General features: G+C 39.5%; 1 protein-coding gene across 2 annotated transcripts in view; it reads right to left on the bottom strand.

The window, feature by feature from the left end:
* The window catches only part of INADL (InaD-like (Drosophila)), a 282,818-nt gene that overhangs the window by 18,985 nt on the left and 236,389 nt on the right, over positions 1-27,444 (bottom strand). The window contains exons 35-40 of one of the 2 annotated variants that reach the window (XM_006773215.2): positions 17,366-17,449; positions 12,081-12,274; positions 9,869-10,016; positions 8,373-8,459; positions 3,907-4,021; positions 2,659-2,696 (exon numbers count right to left, since the gene is read on the bottom strand). In XM_006773215.2, coding sequence (XP_006773278.1) covers positions 2,659-2,696; positions 3,907-4,021; positions 8,373-8,459; positions 9,869-10,016; positions 12,081-12,274; positions 17,366-17,449 — 666 coding nt within the window. The remainder of the gene's footprint in view (positions 1-2,658; positions 2,697-3,906; positions 4,022-8,372; positions 8,460-9,868; positions 10,017-12,080; positions 12,275-17,365; positions 17,450-27,444) is intronic. The other variant, XM_006773216.2, reaches the window with a different exon arrangement.

Below are 27,444 nucleotides of genomic sequence, written 5' to 3'. Positions count from 1 at the left end.
ATCGAAACTCTTTATCATCTCCAGCTCTGAGATCGCAGCCGGCTGAAAGCTGGTTTCTGGGGTTTTGTTTAGCTTCTATATGTTACAATGTTTCTTAAACTGAAAGCTCAGAGGCCGGCAAGGCAGGCGGGGAACGTTGGAGTCCTCTGTCACTGAAGCAAGCAAGACTCATGTTCGCTTCCAGCTGCCTGGCTGCTGGCTGCTATCTTGGCTGGCAGTTAATTTGCATATCGCCCTGATTAGTCAATGGGAAGGGTAGTGGCCGTACGCTAATTACCATGTTTTTTTTTTATTAGATAGGATATTACTAGTGCTGCCATGTCAGACCTATAAGACAGAAAAATGGCAACGCTGGCCTCTCCAGTAACAGGCAGTCTATATCTTGTTTTCCAGAGTATTTGTGCCTAGCTGATATTTTCTGACTGCATCAGTAGTAAAGCCCTGCGTGCAAAACGGCAAGACAACTTTCTTTATGAAGTTTCTTCTTGGACCGTGTGTGGGAGAATACGATTGGTAGGAGCAGGCCTTTTAATAAAAGCCTGTAAAAACAAATAGCTGAAATGACTAAGAAAACATAAAATGACATTTTATAAATCTTGGAATAAGGAGAAATTTATGCAATAATTTGGTTTTGTTCAAATCCATCATGATGTTTCTTTAATTTAGCCATAATTATGCACATGTTTGTACATTTAACTCCCTCATCACAGGAACATATGAGTTGTCACTCTGGTGGAAAGATACTGGGAACAAATAAGGCAGATATAGTCAAAGATGTAGCCAATAATAATGGATGCCACTTCCTGGACATTAGATGATGTACTAAGTACTACGCTAAATATACTAAATGCATTACTTCATTTAATTCACACAACAATGTTTACTTGGTAAACAGTGTTATCACTCCATTCTACAGATGAGAAAACTGAGGTTAAATCACTTGCCAAAGATAACAGAGGTAATACATAGCAGACTGCCTTCAAACACAGCTATGATTGACTCCAGAGAAATAACCTATGTTGGACATCACTTTACTGCAGATATGATGATTACAACAAGGTCATACTTTTTTTTACTACTTTTTGAACCCCAAATTTAATGGTCAAAGTGATCAAAATGGAAGTCCACTTTCCAATATTCTGGATATCATGCAGGAGTTAGAAATTCAGGATCTGACAAATGTATGAACTGAAATGCATCTTATGCAATCTTCTCAGGAGGGCAATTTAGCAATATGTAGAAAAGCCTTTAATAGCAATAGTGGCTTTGGACTCAACAATTTCATTTCTAGTAGTTAATCCTGAGCAAATACCCGTGATATGGGCAAAAAGAAAATACAAAGATATTTTGCTATAAAAGATAGAAAAAGTTTAGGAATATGCTGATTGTTTTATAAGAGGAAGCTATAGCATATTCATATGATGGAATATTATGTAACCAGTAAAAATCATGCTATATGCCAGCAATTTTCAACCTTTTTCATCTCATGGCACACATAAACTAATTACTAAAATTCTGCAGCAAACCAAAATATATTTTGCCGATCTGAAAAAACATAGGTGTAAATTCTTTTTCTTTTATTTTTTATTAAAATAGGTATACATTTTTTAAAAAAATGTTTTTTTTATTGATTTTTAGAGAGAGGAATGGAGAGAGAGAGAGAGAGAAAAACATCGATGTGGGAGCAAAACTTTTTGGCTGCCTCCTGCATACCCGCTACTAGGGACTGAGCCTCCAACCCAGGTGTGTGCCCTGACAGGGAATTGAACTGGCAACCGTTTTGTGCATGGGATGACGCTCATGTGCCAGGGCAAGTATAATTTTGATTCAATTACACTGGATGACCATTGTGTTGGCTGTTGTCATTATTTTTCCTTGACAACCTAAGGGAAAAGAAGTCAGTGTCTCGACGTAATAGTCAGGTATTGCATGTTTTAAAAAGTCTTTAGACATACTGGTTGAAAATCACTGCAAATGCTGTAAAAAAAAAAACCCAAAAAACTTATTGCATGGCTAAAAGGTCTAGGTTTAAAGTTTAAAAAAGCTACCAAAAATGATACCATTTTTTGTTTTGCAAAACTTTTAACACATTTCGTACCGCTCAGGAGTTTTCTTGTGTTTCGAGTGCCATCTGTTAAGGACTGTTCACGAGTGTTCTCGTTTTTCACGCCCATGGAAAAAGGAGCGAATCTAGATACTTATGTAAATTTTGTTTGGTCCCTCTTCATAGAGGAAAATGTTTTACGCAGTACCATACATTAAAAAAGTACTAGGAGCTTTAATTGTTTAATTGTTTTTATAAATAAAAATGTTATAATTATTGAAAAACAACACCTAAAGTGCTTTATGATGATTTAAGTAACGTGCAGTTTGCCCAAAAACGTGCGGTCCCTGGCGTATGTCTTAGAGATTTCTATGCGGTACGCAATGTGTTAAGTACATGCACAAACTGTAGTAGATATGATGTACCAAAAAATTCAGTTGTTCAGCTATGTGTTTTACCATATTTTTCTAAGTCTGTTTACGTTACACAGACCCCATATGTATTCAGTAACTTAAAGGAGTACACTGATAATCCAACCAATTATATGAAGGGGAAAATGTACATTTTATGCAAACCCAACACAAGCCAAGAAAACAGCGAAATAACAGACTTACCCTGATTATTTCAACGGTCCGTGGTCCCATATCCGTGCCTATCAATAAAGAAGCAACAAAATTAACTTTTTAAAAAACTTTATTTTTAATTTTATTTTTTTGTTAATCCTCACCTGAGGATATTTTTTCATTGATGTTTAGGGAGAGTGGAAGAGAGAGAGGGAAAGACAGAAACATCAATGTGAGAGAAACACATTGGCTGGTTGCCTTCTGCACAAGCCCCAACCAGAGCTTGGGGTTGGGGAGGAGCCTGAAACCAAGGTATGTGCCCTTGACTGGAATTGAACACAGCCCTTTTGTCCTCAGGCTGATGCTCTATCCACTGAATCAGACCAGCTGGGGCACAATTAACTTTTAACATTAAGAGATAATATATGTAGGATATAAAATTATCTCCTGAAAATGTGTCATTTCCTAGGCCTTTTCAAGAGAAAATACTGAAACAAGCAGGCATTATATCCTTTCTCAAAATCCAAACCAGCAGTCTGCCTTCTATATTAAAGAAGTCCTCTCTCTCTGAGACAGATGTGGCCATAAGCATTTGGTCTGACAAAAGCTGATGGACTGTAGCAGTAGCTGCCTGAAATATAGTGATTAAATGGCTTGGAAGATAAGCCATTTGTGTTTTACTGTATGTTTTTCTGACTTAACCATCTATCCAAGGAAAGAATTAAGAAGACCCTTGCCCTCACTGGCATATGTACCTCTCACCTTTCTTGAGTGACTAATAATTTAAAAAATTTTTCTCTTTTGTATCCCGGCTGCAGTGGCTCAGTGGTTGAGCATCCACCCATGAACCAAGAGGTCTCTGGTTCGATTCTTGATTAGGGCACATGCCCTGGTTGTGGGCTTGGTCCCCAGTAGGGGGCGTGCAGGAGGCAACCAGTCAATGTTTCTCATCATCAATGTTTCTATCTCTTTTTCTCTCTCTCTAAAATCAATTAAAAAAAATTTAAAAAAAGAGCTTTACAATTTTTTTCTCTTTGTAAATGATTTTACTGTAGGAAACACTTTAGGTTTCTGCTTTTCTACTCTCATGTGATTGGTATAAAGTTAAAGGCATAGTCTAGAAATGAGTCTCTACGGCTTTCCTTCCTTTATAATAGGCCTTTCCGAAAGCTTGGGGCTTACGTGGCCAAGTACAATGATTTAAAAATATTTTAAAGGTAAAAAAATGTATTAAAAACTTAATATTAAAATAACAATTGGGTATCAGGATTTCTTGCTGGAGGCGTGTCCACGGAATACCTGAATTTCTGTGGGAGGGATCAGAAGCTTTCTTTGTGCCAACCAGGCTTTGCAGGCTGGAGATGACAGGAGCCAGGGCCGGGTGGAAGCTGCTGTGTGTGCTGTGCTGACTCCCCTGCAAAGGAAACCCAGAGATCAGCTGTGCTGGAACACATGCTTGGGCTCAACACTTCAAACTTATTAATTAGTGTTTCAATTATGGAACCATAATCATGTAATCGAAAATTCTTAAGATACTAAAAAGAAAACAAAAATTACCCATATTCACTCTCTTACCACCCTAGTACAACCCCATCTAACATTTTCCCCATTATATGTGCTTTCAATCATCAAGGAAGAAAATATAATTTAAGCTTTTCTTCTTCAATGTGAAATAAAAAACATTTTCCTAAGCTGCGACACAGTATTTATATATGATCAGTTAATGGCACTATGTGTTAGTTGGGGCTAGAGTCAACATTGATTCCCTTATCACCCAAAGGACATGATTTATTTTGCTAAAATAAGCATAATAAAACCTTGAATAATAGAAACTTGACCAAATGGAATTCTCAACTGTAGGAGAAAGCAGCAAATATCCTAGGATTATGTTTTTTTAAGTAATACATTAAATTCGTTTTTCTCAAAGATTTTCCTAGGGTCAGGAATAATTCGGCTCCATCGCTGTATCTCCACTACTGCCCTCATAGCTGTCTAACTAAATAGTTGAGGTCTACAATGTATAGTCATGTATGACTAGTGGCTACTCAATGAAATTATATACACAGTGAAGGACCTTTTCAATGAAGAACCCAATGTCACCAATAACAAATAATTTTCCCCCCAAATTATCAAGGTTGTGCCCAATGGCCTCAAAATTTTAAATTAAACCTAAGACTACAATGATCACTTGATGAATTATAATTTAAACCACTTCCTTAGTTCTATGATGAAAGTTGTTTAATGTTTTAACACTCTTTAAATATGAAAAACTTTAAATCTAAGAAAAGTTAAAAGTAGACATCCATACACACACCTAGATTCTACAATTAATATCTTATATAATAAAAGGGTAATATGCAAATTGACCATAACGGCAGAATGACCCAGCTGCCTCCTGGGGTCAGTGCACTTCCACAGGGGGAGCGCTGCTCAGCCAGAAGCCGGCTCAAGGCTGGCCAGCACAGTGACAGTGGTGGGAGCCTCTCCTGCCTCCACAGCAGCACTAAGGATGTCCGACTAACTGCTTAGGCCCACTCTTCGCACCCAGCTTAGGCCTGATCACCCGGGGAGTGGGCCTAAGCCGGCAGGTGGACATCCCCCAAGGGGTCCCAGACTGTGAGAGGGCACAAGCTGGGTTGAGGGACCCCCGAGTGCACAAATTTTTATGCACCAGGCCTCTAGTTTTGATATATTGTCCTTTTCCCATATCCACTCACCTATTCATCACTCAATTTGTGTGTTTTTTTTTAAGTTCATTTCAAAATAAATTATAGACATAAGCACACTTCACAATGAATACATATAAAGGAGTATTTTGATATTTCCCTGAAAAGATATGATTTAAATCAATGGTAATAGATAATACTTAGAATTGGGTAAGTATAATAAATAACTTTTGCCTAAAAAATGTGCTTCCCAAGGCCTTTATAAATATGGACTTCTCCTGGCAGTGTTCCCTCAGGTATCTGAGGAAAAGATTTCTCTTTTCTATTACACACTTTCTTCTGCAGAGTAGATACTCTTTTCCGGATAGTGGGAAAAGGCAGTTTATTTTATTTCATCTTATTTTTTAACCCTCACCTGAGGATATGTTTTTACTGATTTTTAGAGAGAGAGAGGAAGGGAGAGAGAAACATCCATCAGTTGCCTCCCATATGTGCCCCAAACAGGGGTTGAACCTGCAACCTAGGTATGTGCCCTGACTGGGATTCGAAACGGCAATCCTTTGCAGGTGTATGGGATGATGTTCCAACCAACTGAGCCACATGTCCAGAGTGGAAAAGACCTTTTTTAAAAAGTGGCTTCGTGGCCCTAAGGCTAGAAGATCTCTCTTAATGATCCCACTTTCTCTAGGCCAAGTTAACAAGTTAAAATTCTCCCTGGCCCTCAAACCAAGGCCTCTATCACCATAGCTTATAAATGCCCAGAAAGAAATCTGTGCTCCTAGAGGGTCCTGGGCCTACAGATGAAAATGTTTGGGAATGGGTTCTTCTTTTTCTCCATCTGGGTCATGGGCTGGTCTTGAACTTATGATGAAGGATGCTTCCTTTTCACAGTCAAGGTTCTTCCAATTAGCCAAATACCAGTGAAAACTCTCACATCATCTCAGCCATAATTTTAAGGACAAAGTAAGGATAAACTAGATTTATTGTTTTTTCTTAAGACCAAATTAAACTTCTACCCTTTGAAATAAAAACTCTGTGCAAGAAGGTTAGATAGAAGTATTTGATACTTTGTTCCAGGTTTCCAAAAAATGACAGCTCACATTTATATACCAAATAAATGGTAATGGTGGTTGCCATTTAAAAAAAATATATATATATATTTTATTGATTTTTTTACAGAGAGGAAGGGAGAGGGATAGAGAGTTAGAAACATTGATAAGAGAGAAACATCAATCAGCTGCCTCCTGCACACCCCCTACTGAGGTTGTGCCCGCAACCAAGGTACATGCCCTTGACCGGAATTGAACCTGGGACCCTTCAGTCTGCAGGCCGACGCTCTATCTACTGAGCCAAACAAGTTAGGGCAGTGGTTGCCATTTAATGATAGAGCTTCTAAATTTTTTGTTCTGTATTTAAACCTGAGTGGGAACTTTATCAATCACTAAGGCGCTCAATACACATTCCTCAAGGATAGAAACCCAGTTCTACCTATCACCTCACCTGTCAGTCCAAACTTTTCTTAAAACTCTGGAAATCCTTGTACCCTTTGTACCTTTGCATATGCTACTCCCTCTGCCTGGGATGCCTTCTCCCTCTTTCCATCCTAAGAAACTCCTTTCGGAGTGAGACCCGAGGGAACCTCTTCTTTGTAGCTCTCATGTACGCCCTAGAAAGAAACATTTCATCTCCAGTATTGTTCATTCTGCATTCTAACCCCTTGTAGAATGAGGCTTTAATGAAATCACTCAGCAAATGAATCTTCCATTAAGGAAGAGCTGAGACAACTATTTTTTGCATCTTAAGTTTCCACTGTTGACACAAGTCAGGCCAGAACCATCACCAGCCTTCCACTCCTGGACTCCCACTGCAGCACTGTACAGTGGGGCCTTGACTTATGAGTTTAATTCATTCCGAGACCGAGCTTGTTAAGGAGCTTGTTAACTCAAATTACTCTATCAACTCAATGCAAAAAATCGGCCGAGAGACAGCTGGTATCTCAAAAAACTCGTTAGTTGGGACACTCGTAAGTCAAGGCCCCATTGTATCTTTTAGGACATGTGATATTTGCTGCCCAATATCTAGGCCAGAAATAAAGAAGTTCTAAACTTAACATGATGTTATTGGGTTTGATTGCTTTGAGGATTCTTTTAGACAAGCCAGCTAGTCTGTGATACTATCTGAACAATAGTATTTTTCTTCACCCATTTTCTAACACAAGTGAGGCAAAGAAGACAGTTAACAGCATTCCGGAAGCACCTGTGTGCTAATCACAAAATCCAAGTCTTCTGAACAAAGGTCTTGGACAGGCTTTAGGTCTAAAGCAACCAGGGAGGGGACCAAAAGTCATGCTTTTAACCTCAAAACAAAGGCCCATCTATAATCCACAAAGGGGACTTGAGGGTAACATGTAAGTTTCTATAGTTTTATTATATACCAAAGGGACAAAAAAATAGTTTGCCATCTTGATTTTTTTTAGCCATTACAATGAAAAAAACAACCACAGTGAAATATACTTTGTTTTTGTTTTTTTTTAAAGTGGCACTTACATCAGCCTGGCAAATAAACATAAGATGTTTGCAAACCCACAAAATGTCACCCATTAAGGCCTCCTTCCCACAGGGGAAACCCTCACATTTCACTCCCCTAGGAATATGCCATTAATTGCCCTCAGCATGTGTGAGTGGCTATTCACAAGTTAACTTTATAGCAATATTTAATTGAATGAATAGAACAATGTTGTGCTAATGAGGGTCAAATTGCCACCAGATGTTGCTTTTTTTTTTTTTAAATAAACACAGCTGTGTTACATGCATGCATAGGCAATACAGAACTAATAGTGGGGGAGAAAAGTAGTCCTAAGAAAACATTTGCAGGCAATAACAGAGAGAAAAATCTAGGGATTAATGAATTTCCATCCCACCTTTCATTTTTTATTTCAGGCATATAAAAATACACTGAACTTGGTATTGTGAATATGCTGTATATTACATATTATTGTAATACTGCATATTACACAGTATTTCCCCACTTATGAAATGGGAAACCTTCTCTCAGAGGGGACAGGTGAGTGCGCCAGTCTGACGGGAAGCCATCAACCACCTGGCTGTTCTGTGATGTCTTCCTCGAGGCGGCCCAGGAACCAGCTCGGAGTCTTCCAATCTCCAGCTGCACAAGCCCTTGCGCACACTTGGGAACACAAGAAAAGGACAGAAGTGAAAAACAGCATTTACGTCCTAAATGACCATATCAGAGCCTCTGCTCATCTCTGCAGCCAAGACTTGTAAATGGGTGATGAAGGCAAGAGAAAAAAGGAAATTCAGTAACCAAAAGAATCACACCAAATAGCAAAAATTTATCAACTCAATGGTATTCCTCTCAGGATTTGATGACTTCTTTAAATGTGTTAAAAGGGTTACATTTCAATTCCCCTCCCTGCTCTTGTAATAAAAGGGTCGGTGAGCAATGAAATAACTAAGCAAAAGGGGTGAAAAGGAAGACAGAGAAAACAAAGGCGGAGGTAATCCACAAATACAAATCCTCTTGAGTGATAACGGAGAGTGGATATCAGGAAATCAGGATTTAAAAATAAACAAAATTCATTTGCCTTCGCAAAAGCTTCCATGGCTATTTGTAAAACAGAATAACATGCACCTGGTTATAGTTGAATGGAAATTTGTAAGATTTTTTTTTAACCAGTTTCTTCTAAAGGAGGAGGGTCCATGTGACAGAGATACTTGGAAGTGAAGGGAGAGACAGCTTGGGTGGTAGCAAAACCACGGAAGCACAGCACTGTGACCTTGGCCATGCCGTTCTACCTTTCAAACTCCACTTGTGAAATGGAGGAATTGGTCTAGACCAGCCGTGGGCAAACTACGGCCCGCGGATACGGCCGTTTGAAATGAATAAAACTATTGAAAAAAAAGACCGTACCCTTTTATGTAATGATGTTTACTTTGAATTTATATTAGTTCACACAAACACTCCATCCATGCTTTTGTTCCAGCCCTCCGGTCCAGTTTAAGAACCCATTGTGGCCCCTGGTCTAGATAATCTTTAACATTCCTCAAGTGAGGAAAGCTGGGTTTGATGAATTCACGGTAAATATGCTCCCTGACATAGCCCTAGAGGGAGGAAGATGAATTTTCTGACACCAGGAGAGCCCATCTCATCAAATGCATTCATTTAGAGGACAATTGTGGATACTTGGAATTCTCACAATTATGAAAATATAGTTTAAAAATACCAACATAGGGTTCTCCTCAATTCTGCTAGTCAATATAATCCCTTGCTTGCCCTTCCTTCCTTCCTTCCTTCCTTCCTTCCTTCCTTCCTTCCTTCCTCCCTCCTCTCCCTCTCTCTCTCCTCTCTCTCTTCTCTCTCTCTCTCTCTCTCTCTCTCTCTCTCTCTCTCTCTCTTTTTTCCTTTCATGAGTTTTCTTTTAAAGCTATTCCTGGTTGGTGAAAATAATCAGAGATTACACTTCTAGTAAAAAGGAGAGTCACCATAACATTCACCCCATTGATAACCACACTAGATTAGTCTGGCTTCTGCCGGACTTCAGCTGTGAGCTGGGCAGGAAGCAGCCCAGGACTCACCTTGAGGACGGTGGCCACTGTCTCCTGTGAGGCATTTCTCATGTCTTCCCCATTCACAGATAAGATCTGATCTCCCCGAATCAATCTCCCATCAAGGTCTGCGGCTCCACCTTTCACGATGTCAGAAATAAACACTCCGTTTCCATTTCTGTGAATAGCATAAAGCAGTGGATATTAGCACAACTTAATATTCCTTTATTAAATTTGAGATTACTAACATTCTATATGGATTCACTGAGTTCTAAAGCTTGGAAGAAGGGCCCTGCAAAGCCATCTGACCCAGTGATAAACCTCAGAGTGCTCACCCTTTAAATAGATTATGCCTATTTATGCTGCCTATTGTAATGTTCACTTTTATTGGCCCAAGGGCATAATTTCTGCAAGAGGATAATTTTAGTGAAATGAAATGGAAATTAACTTTAAAAAGTGGAGTTAAGTATTCTTAAAATGTTATTTCCTTAGAGAGATCAGTTCAATTATTAGCATCTGATCTATTTCTAGACTCACACACCCCTTTCTGGACAATATATTTCAAGGTTTTATTTATATTTATTTGATGAATAAATAAATAGATGTCTCAAAATTCAAGAGGTTAAAAAGGGCTGACCTTAAAAAGTTTCCCTCTCACCTCTATTCCCTAGTCCCCAAGTTCCCTTCTTATAGGAAACCAATGTTACCATTTCTTGGGTATCTCCAGGAGACCTGCTGTGTACACACAAGCAAGTGCATGTGGGTATAATACATGTGTGTGTGTGTGAATGGATATACATGCACATACATTCTTTTTTACCTCCAGTTTTCTTTTCTTTAATTTTTTTTTTTATTATTGAATACACCTTGGCAATTGATCTTTATTGGCACTTCGTGTTTCCTCATTGGATTTTATGGCTGCATATTATCCTATGAATGTTCCTTAATTTCACTTATCAATAAACTATGGATGTATACATAGGTCATTTCCATTCTTTAGCTATTGCAAACAAGGTGCAACAAATAACATATCTACAAGCATATATTTAGGATAAATTCCTAGTTGTAGAATTGCTAGTCAAAGAATTATGAATTTTGAGAGTTTATATATCTGAGCCTTTACAATGGAACATTTTGTGCTAAGGAATGTGAGTGTTCCTTTAAAAATTCAATCTGAAATATTGGTGTTTTATGATGATTATTTCATCAATCTACTATGAGACAATAACGTAAAAACCATTATTCTTAGTGGAATTTCCCAAGTCCATGTATATGTCACAACAAGAAAGCAAACTTCAACATGTATTCTAGTTGTTCTGCACCCACAAGTGCATTGATTTTGGTTAAATATACAAATCTCAGCTTTTTTGTTTTGTAATGCATTTAGTAGTTAATATTTTTATTTTAATAGTAGTTTGGCCTGTTTGAAAAAAGCACTAGGCTAGTCATCAAAGGTCTATGAGGGCATGTGATATTATATATACTATATTTTTGGTGCAAACTATTGGGGACATGTTTCTTAACAGAAAACTATTGTCACGAAGAATTTGTGTGGCTCAAGTATCTCTACTCAGGTAGTTTTAGTAACCCCTCAACTAGTTTTAGTAACATAGTATGAAATTAACATGGCAGAGTAATTTTCTTAACCCAAGATTGCATAAATCTCTCTCTTGATATTAGCTGCTTCTTGGGTATCATTGTTTTAATTAACCCCTTTAAGCTTGAGATCTAAAAGACTATAAATTGAAAGAAATGTGCTAACTGTTCATACTTGATAAGGGCATAAGCCTGACAGTCCGGTTGATTGAGGTTAGAGTTTTCTCTTGCTATGACATTTTTTGGCAGTAAGATCTTGCTCAGAAATATGACCTATGTTGTTCAAGTATTCATGAATATGCTAATTTTAGAAATCATCAGTTTATACTAGGTTTTATCTTTCAGTGTTTTTTTTAAATTGATTTCAGAGAAGAAGGGAGAGGAAGAGAGAGATAGAAACATCAATATTGAGAGAGAATCATTGATTGGCTGCCTCCTACACAACCGCCACTGAGGATCGAATCCGCACATGTGCCCTTGATTGGAATCGAACCTGGGACCCTTAAGTCTACAGGCCAACACTCTATCCACTGAGCCAAACTGGCTAGGGCTATCTTTCAGTGTTTATAGGCATTAGTCCCTAGAACCCTGAAGGAAAGAGGCCAATCAATCCTGATCTGCATAGCACTTTTTTTTTTTTTTTTACCGTTTCCCAACGATGCTCAGGCCCAGTCCTCTGCCAGCCTTCTTCTGCAGATCTACAGGGAAAAACTCCAGGTTCTCCTCATCCCTGTAGTGTGTCTCATCTCTATACACCACCAGTCGCACCTTCTGGGGGGTGTGCCTCAGGGCTGTGATGGCTTCTTCGTGGCTGGCGTTCCTCAGATCAACCCCATTAACCTGGAACAACAGGCATCCAAGATGAGCTGGTGACAGCAGAGGCCTCTCACCCTGCTCTGTCTGCTGGAGCGCCTTGATCCAACCAGTGGAAAACCTCTAGAAATTGCTATCCATTAAAAAGGAGGTGACCCTTATACTCCCCCACCCCAAATAAGCATGGAGGGTGTGTTAGTATACATGATCATGCAATTTTGCATAGCTGTGAACTTTACCATGGAAGACAGAGAGAGAGAAAGAGAGAGAGAGAGAGAGAGAGAGAGAGAGAGAGAGAAGGGATGAACTGGCTCATTTAACTAAGGTCAAAGGGAAAATAAATATTAGTGTTTGGTCAGCATTTTTTTTTTTTAAAACGTATGTTTTTATTGATTTTTTTTTTAGAGAGAGAGGAAAGGAGGGTATGTGCCCCAACTGGGAATCAAACTTAGTGATCATTCAGTGCCTTTCAGTGCATGGACCAATACTTAACCAACTGAGCCACACCAGCCAGAGAGGTCAGCGCTTTTAGACTCAGTTTCCTTACTGAATTTGACATCCTCACTTTTAACTGCTGAGTCACATGTACTTCAGACCAGGCTGGAGGAAACGAGGGACCAGTATTTTCAAGAGCGTCTAAGACCTGCTGAAGTCCATTCATTTGAATCTGGATCTGAGTGAGCACAGATAGGACCACACGGGAGATGGCAAACTGTCCTGAAAATAGTGCCGAGTAAGCCTATTTCTGGCTCTACTTCTGGCAAAAGTCATGGAACCTCTGTTTCCTTGTCTGCTAAATGGAGATCACAGCTAAGTTATTTTTTACTTAAAAAATTTGTGTATTTGCCCTTCATGAATATTTACTCTTTTTAATCCTTATACTAACTTTCTGAAATAAACATTATTACCATATTACAGATAAGGAAACGGAGGCATGGAGAGGTTAAGTGACTTGACCAAGGTTGCAGAGTGAACATGCAGAGGAGCCAAAATCAGAAACTGACTATCTTCCTAGTTTCTATACCAATGCTGCCTCAAAAGTTACTCTTAGAATGGGTTACTGGAGCACCTTGTCACAGAGAAAGCCAAGGATTGATGCTGGTTAGTGAAATTTGACACAAGGGAGGAATCGAGAAGCAGAATAGCCCAGGATTCAAAGGAAGGGAGTCATGGCCACTCCCTCAAGGTCACAGGTAGGAAGAGCGAAACAGGGAAGGATGGGCCCGGGCCATACATGGCCAGGAGTATGGCATAATGGAAGAGTTCCCTCACGATGTTGGTTCTACTGTGTTCTGGTCCAGCAGTCACCAACCTTTCAGACCTCATGGAGCATCAGTGGTCCATGGACCACCAGTTGGCGACCATTGCTTCAACGATTTCCTTAAACCAGCGGTCACCAACCTTTTGGACCTCATGGACCACCAGTGGTCTGAGGACCCCAGTTGGCGTCCACTGTAATCTGGTCCATCCCTGTGTGTCCTGGGCAGGTCTCATCTACCTGTTGACCTCTATTCCTTCATTTGTACAGTGAGGGGCTGATCTGAGGCTTTTTCCAATTCTAACATTCCAGAGACTAAGGAATGTTAGAATTGTCATAAAGAATGGTGACAGCCCTAACCGGTTTGGCTCAGTGGATAGAGCGTCGGCCTGTGGACTGAAAGATCCCAGGTTTGATTCTGGTCAAGGTCCTGTACCTTGGTTGCGGGCACATCCCCAGTAGGGTGAGTTTTGAGCTGTTACTTAAAGCTGATTCTATCACCCAAGAAAATGTTTAAAAGCCTAAGTTTCAAGCTACTGTTTCTTTTCTGGTATATCTAGTGCTCAGAGGAACTATACCCAGAATGATAGTGGCTACGCATGGGTTTTGGATATAGCTGGACTTCATTTGAGTGCTGATTCAACTTATTATGTGGAACCTTATGTAAATTACTCATGCTAAGCTTCACCATTGTCATCTATGAATTGGAGATGATAATGATACCGATATTTGCTCAGTGTTGTGAGGATTCAATGGAACAACTCCTGCAATGCATTCGCACAGGGCTGGATAAGCTTGATATGTTAGAAGCTGACATTGTACAGGAAACTGAGGTAAGGGCAGTCAGAGCTGTTTCCTCTCAGCACCCGCCTTCCCTGTCACTGCAGGCCCATGAATTGTTGAAGTAAAACCCAAAGAACAGAGGGGAAAGCAATGTCTCTAGAAAATGTGGGCTGAGCTGATTATTTCCGTGTATTCCAATAGATGGCACACCAGACCACTTCTGCTACTCAGTTAAAAAAAATATTACCTCCATGGTTCGAAGGAGAATTCCTTAAGCCCTCTAAAATACCTTCCGAAGGACCCTAGCAATTAAACTTTTAATTAAAAGCATTGTCATTAAACTCTCCCACTACAAAAGCAATTTATACTAAATTCCAGCTTTGAGATGTCTGCTCAAATCAAAGTGATCTGCTCCAAGTTCTGTTTTCATTTCCTCCTCTGCTTATCAAGAGACACCACTAAATGCACACCACTCATAAGAGAAACACTGCTATGTGGCTAGAGTGTTGTGGAGTGATGTATGACCTTAAGTGCCTTACAGAAGCACTATATGCATTATTCAGAACCTTGCTTGCAGAGGGATAGCGGTGGTAATAGCAGGGCTCCTTATTTGAGCGGAAGGGCCATCAGAAGCCCCAGTTGTCAATGAATGTATCACATCCCGTGGGTAGGATGGGCAGGTAGGAAGGTGGGTGAACCATTGCTTTAGAAGGGAAGAATGATCCTCATTATTTTATTCCACAGGGAAAACCAGGCATTAGCTCTCTACTCTTTCTGCTCTGACCTGCACAAATAGCAGAGAATACTGCAAGAAGAGGTAAAGTAGAAAGAAGAAATGACCCTAAAATGACAGCCAGAAAGAAGATAGTCCATGTTAACCACAGAATCATAAATCTTGCCTTGCAAAAAAATTATTTGACTATATCTTTGTAAGCAAAATCTGGCATGTAGGCCAGCGCGCACAATGCAGAGAATCCTCATGAACAGAAAGGCAGTCCATGTTAACCACAGAATCATAAATCTTGCCATGCAAAACAATTATTTGACTATGTCTTTGTAAGCAAAATCTGGCATGTCCTATGTTTAACATGAGGATAATATGCCTCAGAATCTAAGCCCACAGAATCTGTAAACCACGGTAGGCCAGCGCGCACAATGCAGAGAACCCTCATGAACAGAAAGGTCATCGCTAGCCTTCTTTCTTTTCTTTTTTTTAAAATAGAATTTTACTGATTTCTTAGAGGAAGGGAGAGGAAGAGAAACATAGAAACATCAATGACGAGAATCAATGATCAGCCATCTCCTGCACAGTCTCAACTGGGGATCAAGCCCAAAACCTGGGCATGTGCCTGGACCAAAAATCGAACCGTGACCTCATGGTTCATAGGTCTATGCTCAACCATTGAGCCATGCTGGCTGGACAAGAGCTATCTTTCTTAACTAAAATATGATGTGCTATTGTGGACTAGATCCTATCCTGTCCATCTTTAATGAAAAGTATAGACCACTCATTCATAGTGGTTACAATAATTTGGCTAGATGCCAGGACATGGTTTATTTGACCTTATAAATTCTCCTTCTACTTAAATTTGCTTTTTTCATGCCAACCTGTCTTGAAGGTTCACTTGTACATGAATACACTTTATAGAAGAGAGCAGCTATAGCTGAGGGTCTATTCAATACAAATAGATATGGTTAAAAATTTTTATTGAGGTATAACTGTTGTAAAATAAATAATACATAAAGTGTACAATTTATAGTTTGAATTTATATGATTTTATACCTATGCAACCATTGCCTTAATCAGGATAATACACATATAAGCCATTATAGAATAATCTGTGGGCTTACAATCATATAGGTATCAAGGCATGTAGGCATCTGTACTCTTCTGAATATTCGATTTATTCAATTATAAAACTAATTATGGTACAACCTGTTAATTAGAAAATCCACCCCCAAACTCCTGACCATTACAAAATGGTGTTGTATGCTAACACAGTTAAGCCAATTCCCAAAGAGGCCTCACTTATTTTTCTAACCTCATACACTTGTACCTTAAATGAATGTACTGGGAATACGTCCTAATCCAATGATAAAGCACAGTAAAGGCCTGCAGAGAAATCCTATAACTTGCCCTGAATTTAATTTGTAGTCAGCCTGGCCTCTTTTAACTCCTTCTTGCCTATAGTTTCTGCCCTTAATTATATCTCTGGTTTCATCTTGGGAGGCAGACTTGAACCACCAAAGGGAAAAATAAAGTGCTCTGATGTCATTCATAATGTCGTAAATATTAAAGTTGCAAAGCAAAAATGCACATGCCCGCCATAAAATGTTAACTATTCAATTAAATTCATCCAATGGAAGAAATAAATGTTGCCTACAGGTTTCACACCATTGAAAAAGCTCTTTAGTTCCACCTACCAGGACGCCGGGCATTGACTTCCATTCATCCGTTCCCCTTCTCAGACACTGCCTGCCTTGGCACTTTTTAACAGGCTTTAACCCTTTGCTAAATGCGAGTCCATTTGAAAGGGGCAAGTTAAGCGTTTCAGTTCTTAATAAGTACCAGATGCCACCTAACGGGAAAAGGTTCTACATTTCCACCAACTAAAAAACAACCGTGGCAAGGCATGGGCCTCCATTTGACTTCAAGATTTATTAGGAATAAGAAAATATTACTTACAGCTACAGCAAAGTCTTTAAAATGTCAGGTGTGCATGTTTATGTATATGCACTTTTAGGAGGGAATTTAGGAAGGTATAATAGAGAGGCAAAAAAAAAAATCTAATTGTAACACTACATAGTCTCATTTGACATTAAGATTAGTACTTTTCCCTTGAATTAAAAAATGTTTGCACAGACAGATTTAGATTTATAATCTGTCATGATTCTAATGACACTTATTCAGTGTGCATGAAAAACAGGAAAAAATAAAAGTACATGTTTTCTTAAGTGGGAGAGAAATAATTGAGGATATAGTGGAGTAGAAGATAGCAAATATATAAATTGGATTTTGTGGGTTAAGGTTAGTAAAAACCTTGTGTTGGTACAAAATAAAATTCATAATCATATACCTCTAATATCTGGTCACCAGCCCAAAGTCTTCCATCTCTGGCTGCTGCTCCTTCCTCATAGACTTCATGTATAACTATAGCATCCTATGAAAGATAAATTCTTATTAATTTTCAACAACCACAAATGCTTCCTTAAACAAACCACCAACCCATCGGCAGCAATCCATAACTTGCTATTTGCTAATAATGTGATATTTTATTTGACCTAAAGATAAACAAAATACACAGTTATGACATATGCAGAGGTATAATTAATTTTTCCTAAGCTTATTATTTCATTCCTTCAGGCCTGGCTTTGCCTAATATTTCAAGTTAAACTTCCCCCAGGTGTTTTACTGTAAACTCTGAACATTGCTGCTGTGTATGAACTTGAGGTGAACTATGTGTCATTCTTATTTATATTTTATGGTATATTTTGAAACATGGTTTCAGGTATTTATTGGTATTCAAGGATTTGGCATAGATGTGTGGCCTGATGAATGGGGGTTGTCAGGCCTCATTACTTGGGCAATTAAAGAAAAGAACTTAGTGGAATGAACTGGCCCTGGACAGAGCATGGAGTAAGGCAAAGAGCATTCGTGCTCTTAAGTGTAAAACACCTATAGGTTCGAATCCTGACTCTGCCACTGGAATTTTGGGCAAATTAACTCCTGAACTCTGAGTCAGGAATTCTGAGTCATAAAATGAGGACAGTATCTACGGAAGTAAGCTCTGGTTGAGGAAAGGGTTTCATAGTTAATGAATTTAAAAAATAATTTGTATCTTTTCCATCTTAAAATTTTTATCACCATAAAAATAACATGTGCCATAAAGGACTCAAGAAATATCACAGTAAACACTGAAGGACAAAACAAAACAAAACAAAACAAAAAAACAAAAAAAACCAAATACTGAAGAAGAATGTCTCCCACACCAGGCCCTCGGTGACACTCCCTAGAGACAACCACCATCAATGGTTTCATCAGAATCCCTCCAGCCAATTTACCTCTACTAGTATACACCCCAAATTTATGTTTTGGGGGGACTATTTTAAAAATATTCAATGGAGTTTATTCACACAATTTTTCTCCTTCATATTGAGCAAGTAGGTAAGCTTTGAAATTTCTTGTCTTGGGTATTTTCGTGGAGCTGAAAATGGAAGCAACCAGGTCATTGGTTCTTTCTGTTGTTTATAAAGCTGACTGAACAGATGTTGTTGAATGGACTATGCTACGTGTCTTAGAAGGCCGCTGGGAGAAGAAAAGAGCTTTTGAGAGGAGACTAGAAACAGAGATCTGTGGGTTCCATGAGAAGTAAGGATTGAATCCTCGCACTACCTGGTGCCCTCCCATTCTCTGCTTCCCAATCCCCCAGAACACACACAGGGTTCAAGAACCCGCAGGCAATGGTCAAGGCGGGTCAGGCTTGAGGTATAATGATCCATCTTGAAAGAAGTCCAATGTCCCAAGCACGGGGGCTTAGAAGTTGCAGGACTTCGGGTATTTCTAGTCTTGAAGAGATCATGTAGGCTTGGGCACCTATGGGCTTGAATGATTACCAGGGCGGACTGATGACAGTGTCCGCAGGGGCCTATCCAAGTCTGGGAGCTTTTGGAGAAACAGGAACCCTGAGAGTTCATGAGCTGCCAAATGACTGGGTTGAATTATGCTTTAGTCCAGAAATATGGAGCTTCAGAATTAGAATTACATTGACATTAAGTAAATGAAGAAATGAAATATTTCTTGAAAAAAATATAATAAATAAGACAGGAAAATAAACCCAACCCATCTACTCCTTAAAAAAGAAGGTTCCTACACTCTTGAGTGAGGATTTTTTTTTAATCCTCACTCAAGGATGTTTTTTCCATTGATTTATAGAAAAAGAGAGCAGAAGGGAGGGAGGATCAGGAGAGAGAGAGAAAAACATTGACTTGAGAGAGACACATCAACTGGTTGCCTCCCACACATGCCCCCACTGGGGCTGGAGAACTGCAACAGAGGTACGTGCCATTGACCGGGAATCAAACCCGAGACCCTTCGGATGTGACCACTAAGCAAAAACTGGCCAGGCCTACATAAATTCTTGAATAGAGAAGCAACAAAAGAAAATAAGAGGTCTATAACCATATGACCCATCTGGATTCCAAATATCTTCACAATATTAAATAATTTCATTTTATCACCACACAGTTCTGAAAACATTCTTTATGATAGCAATGAGAGAAGCAGCCCCCAAAAGCCAGGAACGTTTCCTTGATCCGGACAATTTACATTTCAGACTCTGCCGTAATGGATTTAGACCATTCTTTGTTGTAAATGACTTATGAAATTTCCAGGCCCAGGGAGCATTTACACTGCCAAGAATTTGTTCCGCTGAACTGTTCCAGGGAAATGGTTTTGAAAAAACTTGCTGGGTCAGTGGCTTGAGGTGATCCCAATAACACTGCTAAGATGACACCAAGAGACATTTTTATGAAGGCAACGCGGGGAGAAACTCACGCAAGCTCCCGGTAATGCCCTATGTTACGCTGGTTTGCAGTTTGGTGGTCAAACGCCCATCGTCACTGGATGGGGAGAATCAGACTGGACTCATACTACTCATGGCTTTTACAGAGCTTAATCTTCAGCATACACCCCTTTGATCTTGGAACATTACAAAAGTCAAATGGGAAATTTCCCTTCATTCATACTCAAAAGGAAGGAAAAGACCCCATAAAGTTTTTATTCCATAAAAGTTTGCCTGAATTCTTATATACTTTCTGGGTGCTCAATGAACTATTATACATAAAACAAATATACTGTTAATAGTCTCAAATAAATGCTGAACTCACTGCCAATGATCTGTTTTGGGGCCATACGTCTTTCTGTACGAAAACCTCCCCATTCTTTCTTTCCTTTTGTTTGACTGCTCTCTGATTTCTCTTAAAGTTATCAGGGAAAATACCAGAGAACATGAGACACTATGACTATTGGTAGAAAAAGTCTGCATTTCTTACCACGTGCCCTTGTGTGGTTCTGGACAGTTGCATTAACTGGGGGTGACAGAGGTAAGAGGGGACGGATAGTTAAATTGGAAAGGGGATGGTGAATTGAAAAGAAAAACAGATTTGATTTATTCTTCAAAAGTTATATAGTTTATAGGGTAGGACGGGAGAGTAAAAAAGATACTAGATTGGGATATATAAAGCATCTATTTGACAAGGCTACATTAAAATGGTACATCTGGCACCATACACTGTTATTACAATATCATTGACTATATTCCCTCTGTTGTATTTTACATCCCTGTGACTATTCTGTAACTACCAATCTGTATTTCTCAATCCCTTCACCTCTTTTACCCAGTCCCCCAACCCCACTCCCCTCTGGCAATGATCAGCTGTTTCTGTTCCTGTGAGTCTGTTTCTGTTTTGTTCGTTTGTTTATGTTGTTCTTTAGATTTCACATATAAGTGAAATCAGATGGTATTTGTCTTTCTCTGACTGACTTACTTCACTTAGCATAATATCAGGGCCCACTGAATATAAATGGTAATTGAAAGTATCTAAGAAATTTTACTTCTTGCTTTTGAAAAATTGTTGATTAGGTGAAATAATGGGTCATTAATGAAAGACTGACTTTCATTGTTTTAAATAAAAAATTTGGAATTGATGATACACATCTTATCTCCTCATATTTCTTCCTAAATTTTAATGCTCTGAAGCTTTCACACAAAACTGCTTGTTGGTACAACTGTGAGGGCCCTTTCTCCCACTCTCCTCCCTTCCTATCTCTGTGCATTTAAATAACATTCCTCCACCCTAGAAAACTTCAGTGGCTCTGTCTACCCACACTAATGATTTCTAAAGCTCATCCATTCTAGTAGCAGTCTAATAATCATTTTCCTGGGGGTGGGTTGCTGGCTTGTGGCTTTAGAGACAAATGATTATGAGGTAGGCCTCTGAAGTCAGACTTCTCAAATCCTGGCCTTGCTACTTCTGGCCATGGTCCTTGGAAAGACCTCCCCAGGCCTTAGCATCCTCATTTTCATATGGTTTTAACAATACTACCTACACACAGTGCCAGCACATTGCCACGAAGCAGTAACATCTCATTTATTTAACAATAGGCACCAAAGATACTACACACTTCCCATTTGTAGCCATTTACTCCACTTAACAACCAAGCAACCTCAGTATTGTTAGTTTCATTTACACTTGGGGAAAAAGAGGCTCAGAAGGGTTTAGACTTGACCAAGTCTTTACAGCTTCCAAGTAGGAGAGATTAAATTGAACTTGGGACTGTTTAATGCCAAAGCCTGTGTTCCTACCACTATAGCAAGATTCTCATCTGTTTTGAATATTTCATTTTGCACTTGTATAAAAGCTGACTTGGGATTTTCCATATGGCATCAATTCTGTTGAAATATTGTCTCCTCAACTCAATAGCAAAAGCCTTGAGGGCATGAGCTGATCATTTTATAGAGAGTGAACAGAAAGACGACTTGTGGAAGTGAAAATTGAAGCCTTTGGCTTAATGAGGTGGGGTGATGATCTGTGGATCTCTCTTGCCAGTGTTGGTACATGACCAGGGTTTGACACTAAGCACAATGGGTAGGCCCTCTCCCCACCCCAACCTCCCTCCCTCCCTCCTTGCCTTTCCTCCCTCTCTCACTCCTTTCCTTCATCCCTTCCTTCTTTCCTCCTGTCCATATTTTCAATCTGTGCACCCATAGTATTCATTGAATGATTTTTTTATACATGAGTGGTTATAAAACATTAAATACAATGATAAAAATTATCCTACATAATAAACGCCCAGTGACTGAATGGCAGAATGACCAGAACGACTGGTTGACCAGTCGCTATGACCACCAGGGGGCAGACGCTCAATGCAGGAGCTGCCCCCTGGTGGTCAGTGCACTCCCACAGTGGGAATGCTGCTCGGAGGTGCAGGTCCACAGCCACTTGGCTGACCAGCACTCCCACAGCGGACCAATCCCTGCAGGCCATGCCCCCCCACCAGTGCACTAATCCCGTGCACTGGGCTTCTAGTGTTTAAAATAAAAGGTTGTCCAGTCCAAGAAAACATATTTCTGCTACTTAATGGTATATAGATTTGAGACTCATTTGTAGATGGCCAACTATACCCAAAACTAATTTCCTCTTGGTTGTTATGTGACTTTGGGCCAACAGAAATTTAAGTGAGATGATCTGTTTGCTTACTGCCTGAGACAACACTAACAATTTCCCTCTGGATACTCTACGTTACTCATTTGACTTGCCAACTCTAGACACAGGGAAGAATTTGATCAATGAGCTAGAGAATCTTTCAAATATTGTGTTTTCCCTAATTAGAAGGATCAGGAAGGATTTTTAGAGATGTAGGAAAAGTTGTCTGCTTACAAACTTCTCCCTCATCAGCTGATGTCTAAAACAGGTTTAACTGAGAAAAATTCATTTTTCCCCCACCATTATGGGTACCATTAAAGAAACAGATACCCAGGAAGAAGCTGGAAAGCAAATTCATCATATTGTTTAAGGAATTGCTGTTTTAATGTATCCATTCCTAAAAGAGTAAGGTCTTATTTATTTTTAAATATAGTAGATAATACATGTACATGGTGCTAGATTCAAAAATAGTATACACTGAAAAGTTTCCCTCCAGCCTCCATCCCTCAGCCACCCAATTCCCCCAACTAGAAACAAACCTATTAAAAGTTCCTTCTGTATTTCCACAGAGACATTCTATGTGTCTAACTGTGGAAAGTACAAAGAGCACCAAATGCTTGAGGATCACGCTCCTTTTTATCTGCCGTCTCCTTGGTTTGAGCCAGCCAAGTAACATCTATCTGTTCTACAAGACTTGTTTCTGACTCTCTCTCCCAGTAAAGTTGATCAACCCTTCCTGTGGATCACTGCTCTACCTCCTAGTATTATCGAATCCATCACAATATCACAGTGGCTTGTTCATGGATCTAGGTTCTGTGTCACATCCCATCCTCAGTGGAACCCTTCTGAATAGGGGCTGCTTCCAACTGACTCCTCTTTGCAGCCCATGCCAAGCCCAGAGTAGGCACTCAATAAATGTTTGCTAAATGATTATCAAAAATTTGGTTGGAGAATGAAGAAGGTATCAAAATGACGCAGAAAGAGGAGGGTTGGTATGTCATAATTTTTTAAAAAAATACATTTTTATTGGTTGTTATAGAGAGAGATAGAAACATCGATGAGAGAGAAATATCCATCGACTGCCTCTTGCATGCCCCCTACTAGGGATCAATCCTGCAACCTGGGCATGTACCCTGGCAGGGAATTGAACCAGCAACCTCTTGGAGCATGGGTCGATGCTCAACCACTGAGCAGCACCAGCCAGGATGTCATAATCTTAATCTAACTCAACCAAGCTTCTGATGGTAATATACAACAAGCACACCCATCACACATGGATATTAAAGCCACCTGAATTTCCAGAGGATTTACTGTAGCTCACAGTGCAATTTAAAGGAACCAACTATGAGGGACTTAATTATCACTGAGCCCCACAAAAATGGTAAACTCCTCCAGGGGGATTTAAACTCTGACTTGCTAGAAAAGAATTTCACAACATGCAGTAATGTATCCTTAGGCAGATCAAAGTCATCAGACACTTCAGCCTATCAATCACCATTTTCTTTATTGTTCAAGCTGCCAACAAGTAGATAAAGTAACTCATAAACACATCAAGCATGCAGCAAAAGGCAATTTTATTTTTGTCACAATTGGCCCATAACATTTAAAGAAGCCATGTGTTAGAAAAATTACATAAGGGTCTCCTGTGGGCTGAAGGATATCAGTGAGCATCCTGTGTAGGTGAACTATTTCCACAGAATGAGATTTTATAGTTTACACTTCTAGATATTCAGTGGATTGTTTTAACAAGCATCTTAGGAGAAAATTTTGATAAAGAATTATATGGTAGAGAGTATTATTAAGGACTATATATGTGTGGCTTAATTTTACTGCTTCTAGGCCTGTTTTACTTAATTCGGATTACTCTGAATTGACCAATCTTTGCCATATTCATAAAAGCTCCTGCCCTCACTCCCCACAAAATAATCCTAGGGGACATTTTAACTACGGAATGGTTTCACATTAAATTTCACATTTAGGTGGAGAACATATTTACCCATGATCCAAAAAGAGTGTTATGTCTTATTTTCCTGTTTTACAGGAAAAAGCCCTCCTAACAAGAAAGACCCATGAGGGCCAAAAGAAGTAATAAAATACTATAAATAAATTGGGTATTCTCTTTTCCTCTGGAAGAAATCATAGTTCACACTTGCGGCTTTAGAGGAATAATGCAACTTTAATTAATTCATTCATTATTTTTAAAGTATAATTTTATTGATTTCAGAGAGAGGAAGAGAGATATAGAAACATCAATGATGAGAGAGAATCACTGACTGACTGCCTGCTACACACCCACTACTGGGGATCAAGCCCACAACCTGGGCATGTGCCCTGACCGGGAATTGAACTGTGACTTCCTGGTTCATGGGTCAACTCTCAACCACACGGGCCAGGCAATAATGCTACTTTTAAACATCATTTAATGGAGTTCCCCTCTATGACCATCAGTGTTCAGAAATAGTACAGACACGTGTTATACACAGTTGACTACCTTCTTAGCAGCAAGGCTAAGCTGATGAGGGGTGATAAATAGTGGGGTAGTAAAATTTTAGTCCACTGCTGTACAAACCAAAATTATATTCAACTCTATGTTGAAAAAATTTGTGTAGCTATTTTAAGTTACTGATTTGTGATGGCTACTGTAGTGGAGAGGTGTTTTTTTGTGTGTTTTTTTTTTAAGTGTTGAGTTAAAACTCTTAAAGTATATCTCACTTTGAGCAAAGTTTATAGGCTCCAAACTGTATTTATATAAATAAAGGGATGAGAGTCTTAGAACATTATTATTTTCTGTCCCAAATCCGTGTGAACAAATGCTTTAAAAACCAAACATCCTTATTATATTTCAACTAGAGGCCCAGTGCACAACATTCGTGCACTGGGGTGTGTGTGGGGGGGTGTCCCTCAGCCTGGCCTGCGTCCTCTCGCAGTCTGGGACCCCTTGGGGGACGTCCGCCTGCTGGCTTAGGCCTACTCCTTAAGCTGGCAGGCGGACATCCCCTTAGGGGTCCTTAGTGCTGCTGCAGAGGCAGGAGAAGCTCCCTCCACCACCATTGCGCTCGCCAGCCTTGAACCTGGCTTTTGGCTGAGCAGCACTCCCAGTGGGAGCACACCGATCACCAGGGGGAAGCTCCTGTGTTGAGTGTCTGCCCCTTGGTGGTCAGTGTGCATCATAGCGCCTGGTTGTTCCACTGTTCAGTCGATTTGCATATTAGGGTTTTATTATATAGGCTTAGGATGTAATTTGAGAAAAAGAAAGAAAAAGGGCAGTAAAATGTGGAAGTAGGATGCAAGGATTGGGGATGTGAGGAGTTAAATTTTCTGACAGCTCTGCATGTGACCAACTTTGCAAGTGGTTCCGCATGAATCATTTTTTTGATGATGCTTAATATAATCATTAAAACACAGAGTCGAATTATGTGACTTCTAAAGTCATCCAGCTCTAAAATTTTACACCACTATGGACTCATACCTTGTGCAAAGTGAAGTAGAGAAAGCCATTGAGTTACACGGATATTTAGGCCCTGCCTAGGAATAAGACTTCCTTCTAAATGGCAAACCAGAAGAATCCCAACAACTCTCATAGGCTAAGAGAGTTCAGTAAGATATGGTGTTGAGTCAGACTTTGTATTAGTTATCTTTTGCTGCAAAACTCACTGGCTTAAATAAAAAAAAAACCTAACCATTTGTTTATTCTTAATTCTTCTTTTTCTTTTTAATCCTCACCCGAGGATATTATTCCATTGATTTTTAGAGAGAGTATGCCAGAGGGAAAGACAGAGAGAAATATCAATGTGAAAGAAACATATCGATTGGTTGCCTCCTGCACATGCCCCATAGGCAGGGCTTAGGCCGGGGAGGAGCCTGCAATTGAGGTATATGCCTTGACCAGAATTGAACCTGGGACCTTTCAGTCGACAGGTCAACACTCTATCAACTGAGCCAAACTGGCTAGGGCTGTTCATAATTCTGTCGGTTGAAAATTTGAGCTGGGCTCAGCTGGGCAGTTCTTCTGCTCCATGTTGTATCATTTGGGCTCTCACATGAGAGTGAGTCAGGTTGTCTGGGCCTTAGGTGGGATGGCTGGGCCCCTTTTCCTCCATGTGCTCTCTCTCTATGGTGTGTCATCCGCCAGGAGGCCAGTTCAAGCTTGTTTGCAAGGTGGCAGTATTTCAGGACAAGAGCTAAGCTCCAGGCCAAGGCGTGAAAGTCACACAATGCCACTTTCACTACTATTGGCCAAAGCAAGTCAATACACCACATCAATTTCAATGAATCAGGAAAGAGCATCATAGAATTTGTGGTCCATTTTAATCTACTACAGACTCTATCAGGTCAGCTAGATGAATTTTCCAGCCTGTAAACAATGGAAGGCAGCAATGTCTGATGGGAAGAGTCCTGGTTATAGCCAATAAACCCATGTTCACACTTTAGCTCTGCCACTTATAGCATTGTGATACTTCTATTAAGTTATTTAACTTTTCCAAACCAATGTTCCTTTCTCTGTAAAGTGGAACAAATAAATCCTATCTTGCAGGGTTTGAGGATGAAATAAGATTATGTATATAATGTCAAGCAAAAGATGTTAAATAATTGCTAATGAGGGGCCCAAATACTAATATATCTAAGGTTTAAGGGGCATATTTGGTACATAAAAGAATACATATGTGTCAGCATGATCAAAATTCATGATTCTAAACAAGAATGATACCAGCAGTGGTCCATATTTTAATTTTGAATTTTCCTGTTATCATGGTGAGCCCAGAAAATAACTAATTACTTCTTTTCAAGAGAGATTATGCAACAAGGATATTTTAGGTTATTCTTTCTCAAGTCGTGACTGCTCAGGGCTAAGTCCAAGGGACCATTTTTAAAAAATATATTTTATTGATTTTTTACAGAGAGGAAGGGAGAGGGATAGAGAGTTAGAAACATCGATGAGAGAGAAACATCG

Source organism: Myotis davidii, unplaced genomic scaffold, assembly GCF_000327345.1.
Source record: "Myotis davidii unplaced genomic scaffold, ASM32734v1 scaffold205, whole genome shotgun sequence".
Classification (NCBI taxonomy): Eukaryota; Metazoa; Chordata; class Mammalia; order Chiroptera; family Vespertilionidae; genus Myotis; species Myotis davidii.
Note: the sequence above shows the minus strand (reverse complement) of the source record. Positions and strands in the feature narration are given on the sequence as shown.